General features: G+C 57.1%; 1 protein-coding gene across 1 annotated transcript in view; it reads left to right on the forward strand.

Annotated features, from left to right (window-relative positions):
- Positions 1 to 13: 13 nt before the first annotated feature.
- Positions 14 to 1,920, forward strand: part of TBX21 (T-box transcription factor 21) — a 66,892-nt gene continuing 64,985 nt past the window's right edge. The window contains exon 1 of the mRNA XM_042473394.1: positions 14 to 1,327. Coding sequence (XP_042329328.1) covers positions 774 to 1,327 — 554 coding nt within the window. The 5' untranslated portion in view covers positions 14 to 773. The remainder of the gene's footprint in view (positions 1,328 to 1,920) is intronic.

Consider the following 1,920-nt stretch of genomic DNA (forward strand, 5'->3'; position numbering starts at 1 on the left):
ACCACTGGAGATCAGACTCCTGAGAAGAATCAGGGAAACCCAAGGGAACTACTCACTCCTTGCAAACTGAAAACTTCATCTCAATGAAGAAGGAAGGCGAGTGGCCTCCTTGCAACTGAACGCTTGGTCCCAGGGCAAAGAAAAGGGACTGAACTCCTTGGATTCCTGGCTTCACAACTGACGTGTTTCCAGTCAAGGGAGGGATATGAACTCTTTGCCGATTGAAAACTTGGGAAGGAAGGGGAATGAATGAACTCCGCTCCGGGAAAGGAAAGAGAAGGAGCTCTCTTGCCATGGAGCACCTGGCTTTAGTAAAAGGGAGGCGAATGAATGCTTTGTAACTGAAAGCTTCCTGCCAGGAAAGGAACGGAATTGAACTCCTTACAACTGAGAACTTGCTTGGAGTAAAGGAACGAGGGACTGAACTCCTTGCAACTGAAAACTTGGCTCCAATGAAGGAAAGGGAATTAAATTCCTCATTGAAAACTTGGTTCCAGTGAAAGAAGGTGGACTAGAACTCCCTGCAACTGCAAACCTGGTTCCAGGGAAGGAAAGGGGCTAGACCTCCTTGAAAGAAGGGACTCCTTGCAACTCCAAACTTGTTTCCAGTGAAGGAAGGGGCCTTGGCTTAGGGACTAGCTCTCCTTTGCAGCTGAGAGGGGATCGGGGTGCCTTGCCTTGCCCCTTTCCCTTGGGGATGCTGCCCCTCTGAGGAGGCCCTGCTGCTTCCCTGCTGGGCTCCGGGGCCAAGCCTTCCTCCTCCTTCCCCTCCGATGGGCGCCTTGGACTCGGCGGCCGGAGGAGCCTCGTCCGCCCTGAGCACCATGCTCCCGGGAGCCCCCCTTCCGAGCCAGAGCTTCGCCAAGGAGCCTCCGGAGCTCCAGGGGGGCACTCCGACTCCCAAAGAGCCCGAGCTCAAGATCCAGCCCCAGGAGCGGCCCTTCTTCTTCCCGGAGTCCCCCTCGCAGGAAGGCTGCCACGGAGGAGCCGCTTACGGAGGAGGAGCAGGAGGAGGGGGCTTCGGAAGCCCCTCTGCCTCGGAGATCAGCTGCCCTCCGCCTTACAGAGCCCCCTCGGAAGCCCCGGGCTACGCAGGAGCAGCAGCAGCAGCAGGAGAGCTCTTCCCGGGCTCCCTCTACTCCTCCGGGGAAGGCAGCGGCTACTTCCCTCGCCCCCCTCCGCCTCCTCCTCCTCCTCCGGGTCCCCCTCTGTATCCCATGCCTGGCTTCCAGGCCTCCGGCAAGGTCCAGGTGCTCCTCAACAACTACCCTCTCTGGGCCAAGTTCCACAAGCACCAGACCGAGATGATCATCACCAAACAGGGCAGGTGAGCCGGGAAGGAACGGGTGGGCACCTCCGGGTCCTTTTCAGGTTCTCTCCTTTGCCCTGGCCCTCCTCTGAGGCTGAGAGAGTGTGACTTGGCCAAGGTTACTCCATGGTTCAGTTGGGATTCAAACCCTGGGCTCCAGAGTCCAGGTTCAAACCACTGCACCTGCTGGTCCTCATGGCGACCCTATTATAGGGTTTTCTTAGCATGGTTTTTCAGAGGGTGGTTTGTCATGGCCCTCCTCTGGGGCTGAGAGAGTGTGACTTGGAGAAGGTTACCCTTCCATGGCTCAGTTGGGATTCGAACCCTGGGCTCCAGACTCGAACCACTGCACCACACTGGCTCTTATGGCGAACCTATCTTAGCATGTTTCTTCAGAGGGGGGTTTGTCATGGCCATCCTCTGGGGCTGAGAGAGTGTGACTTGGAGAAGGTTACCCTTCCATGGCTCAGTTGGGATTCGAACCCTGGGCTCCAGACTCGAACCACTGCACCACACTGGCTCTTATGGCGAACCTATCTTAGCATGTTTCTTCAGAGGGGGGTTTGTCATGGCCATCCTCTGGGGCTGAGAGAGTGTGACTTGGAGAAGGT

This window comes from Sceloporus undulatus, chromosome 6 (assembly GCF_019175285.1).
Source record: "Sceloporus undulatus isolate JIND9_A2432 ecotype Alabama chromosome 6, SceUnd_v1.1, whole genome shotgun sequence".
In the NCBI taxonomy this organism is placed as follows: domain Eukaryota; kingdom Metazoa; phylum Chordata; class Lepidosauria; order Squamata; family Phrynosomatidae; genus Sceloporus; species Sceloporus undulatus.